Source organism: Otolemur garnettii, unplaced genomic scaffold, assembly GCF_000181295.1.
Source record: "Otolemur garnettii isolate 467f Iridium unplaced genomic scaffold, OtoGar3 scaffold00016, whole genome shotgun sequence".
Taxonomy (NCBI): domain Eukaryota; kingdom Metazoa; phylum Chordata; class Mammalia; order Primates; family Galagidae; genus Otolemur; species Otolemur garnettii.
The window spans coordinates 2,373,313-2,376,152 of record NW_003852411.1 but is presented as its reverse complement, the minus strand read 5'-3'; the positions used below and the strand labels follow the sequence as shown (position 1 = coordinate 2,376,152).

General features: G+C 40.0%; 1 protein-coding gene across 2 annotated transcripts in view; it reads left to right on the top strand.

Annotated features, from left to right (window-relative positions):
• Positions 1-2,840, top strand: part of RGS13 (regulator of G protein signaling 13) — a 24,582-nt gene that overhangs the window by 6,141 nt on the left and 15,601 nt on the right. For both annotated transcript variants that reach the window (XM_012802636.2, XM_003785786.2), the window contains one exon: positions 1,875-1,943. In XM_012802636.2, the coding sequence (XP_012658090.1) occupies positions 1,879-1,943 (65 nt within the window). In that variant the 5' untranslated portion in view covers positions 1,875-1,878. The remainder of the gene's footprint in view (positions 1-1,874; positions 1,944-2,840) is intronic.

Below are 2,840 nucleotides of genomic sequence, written 5' to 3'. Positions count from 1 at the left end.
GCTGCTGCCTCCTCCCTAATCATTCCTCACCTGAACTCCTGCAGCTGCTTCCTACCTGGTCTTCTGGTTTCAGTCCTGCCACACAATCATCATTCTACTCACAAAACCAGTTTCATATGTTAGCATGTCTATTCTGAATTTTAAAATCTTTAAGATTTTCCCACTCCTTCCTATGAAATGCACACTTGATATGGCCTGACATGCATGATCTCTGCCTATCCTTAAAACATCTCCTCCACCACTTTCTTCCTGCAATGAACATTTTTGAATCTCTTCACTGGCCAGGCTTTTTCTCCCAGCTTTCTCCCTGCCACACTTTAGGTTCATGTGGTAACAAAATCCCTCCTGTTTTCTAGTCCCCTTTGCTGCAGCTGGTCCCTCCTTGCACATCTTGCTAGTTCCCGCTTAGATGTTACTTGACGGCGCTGCCTTCACTAACCACCCGCCAGCCTGGTTAGGTTCTCCTCCTGTGTGTACTTATGACCCTGGCACTTCCTGTATCATGGTCCCCATCAAGTTTATTTTAATGGCCTTTCACTGAGGACAGGAAGAGGAGAGACAAGATCTAGGTAGATTATAGGCAGGCAGAACCTGGCTTACAATAAGTGCTCAACAAATATTTTGAATGCATTGATAAAGACTATATAAAATTTCATTGTTTATTTTAATTCACTGGCTATGAGTGTGTACATACAAGGGCTGTCTAGAAAGTATCCAGCTATGTAATAAGAAAAAAATATTAATAATGGCTGGATACTTTCTGGACAGCCCTTGGGTGTTTAGCAAACTATTTCCAGACTTCATTATAAAGTGCAGATCTAAGGATTTTTTTTTTTTTTTTTTACAGTTTTTGGCTGGGGCTGGGTTTGAACCTGCCACCTCCAGCATATGGGGCTGGCGCCTTTCTCCTTTGAGCCACAGGCGCTGCCCTGATTTAAGGATTCTTAACAAATTTGTGAGTTGTTTTCTCAAAGTCCTGAGTTAAAAACACTTTATGACATATACTATTATGTAAAGGTGCCTGGGCTGAGTGAACTTTACCTAAATACTAAGTTTAAAGTTATAATGACCAGAAAGGATAAAATCAGATAAGCAACACCCCTCTGAGAATTCACTCTTAAGGAGGTTTATTTTTTATTTGGGTATTTACACTTTGGCTAATTGCAAAGAGGCAAATTCTTTTCTAATATATTGAGAGAGCTTTCTGAAAATAAAAACTATCTCAAAAGGAAGTGTTAGGGATTGGTGAATTCATGGTTAGTGGGTTATAAATGAAAAGATCTTTTTCAGAATTTTTTTTTTTTTTTTTTTTTTTTTGAGACAGAGTCTTACTCTGTCACCTTGGCTAGAGTGCTATGGTGTCAGCCTATCTCACAGCAACCTCAAACGCTTGCGCTTAAGAAATCCTTTTGCCTTAGTGCCCTGAGTAGCTGGGAGTACAGGCATGCACCAGCTAGTTTTTCTATTTTTCAGTAGAGATGGGGGTCTCGTTCTTGCTCAGGTGTGTATCAAAGTGAGCTCAGGCAATCCCCCTGCCTCAGGTTCCTAGAGTGCTAGGATTATAGGTGTGAGCCACAGCGCCTGGCAGAAATTGGTATTTTTGAAACTTCATGATTTGATGAATAGATAGACCAGATGAGTTCTAAAGTCACTTGCAAATCCAAGCACCTTTGTTCCTATAAAATATGTATGAGAGATGAGTCATTTTATTTCCCTTTCCACCGTATCCTTACCAGTGATTGCATTTTATTAACTTCAAGAACTCATCCTTATTTTTTCGTAATCTATAATTTCATATGTTCTTCCAAAACGTACTCTAACATATAATTATTTTAAATGACTAAATTATACAGATATATTCTGCATGTCTTCAGAAAAATGAGCAGGCAAAATTGTTGGATTTGTAAAATGTGCAGAGATGAACCTAAGCGGCTCCCTTCAAAGTAAGTAGAATTTAAATTCTATCGCCATTTTCAAGCATATTCACCACGTGATGAATAGGTGTATATTTATTCAACTGCTACCCTCATAGATTTTCTTCAGAAAGTGAAATTGGCATTTGCACATGAGTAACTCCACCAGAAGGGCAGTCAGGTATGACACTAAGATTCTGTTTTCATATTCATGGTTTACACTTGAGAATTCAACAAGTTACATGTTTTTAAAGAGTCCATTATGAAGAGTCTTCCTTCTCTTTATATTGTTTAGTTTTGTATTGTTTAGTTTAAAATGAGATTCTTTCATTTAAAATCTTTTTCACAGTTCAAACCCTCCATCTACAAGTAACAGAAAGCTTCATCCCTAGATGAGGAGGGGAGATTGGAGGAGGAATCCAGTGGTTACTGAGACTCCAAGCCTCTTCAACATTTTGCCATTTTGCCCAATGTAACCATTTGGATGAGAATACTGGCTGAACTGAAATGGAAAATATAATGCCCAAGAAGGGTAACAATACATTCTAATGGTTTTTACTCACCTCACAGAATTCCCAGGTTGGGGATCCCTGTTAGGTTAACCACGGTCGCCTAACCTAGTCCATATAAAGACCTCAGTTCTGGTTGTATCTTCCCATATGGTCAGAACTCCAGGCATGCGTGCCCCTCCACTGAAGTACTGAAATGTCCAAAGATGCTCACAAGCCACTGTGTGACAGGGGAGGAGACTGCGCTGGTGGTCATACCTAAAGCTCCACATTGTAAATGACCAGCCGAGGCTGCTCAACTGCACAGAGGCATCTAAAGAAAAAGGTCTGACAGGCTAAAGAGGGTCAGCGTCCTTTTCCTCTGTCCATTTCCATGGAGTATCACTGCCAGAGCTTCCATGTCCTGATAGCTACCTTG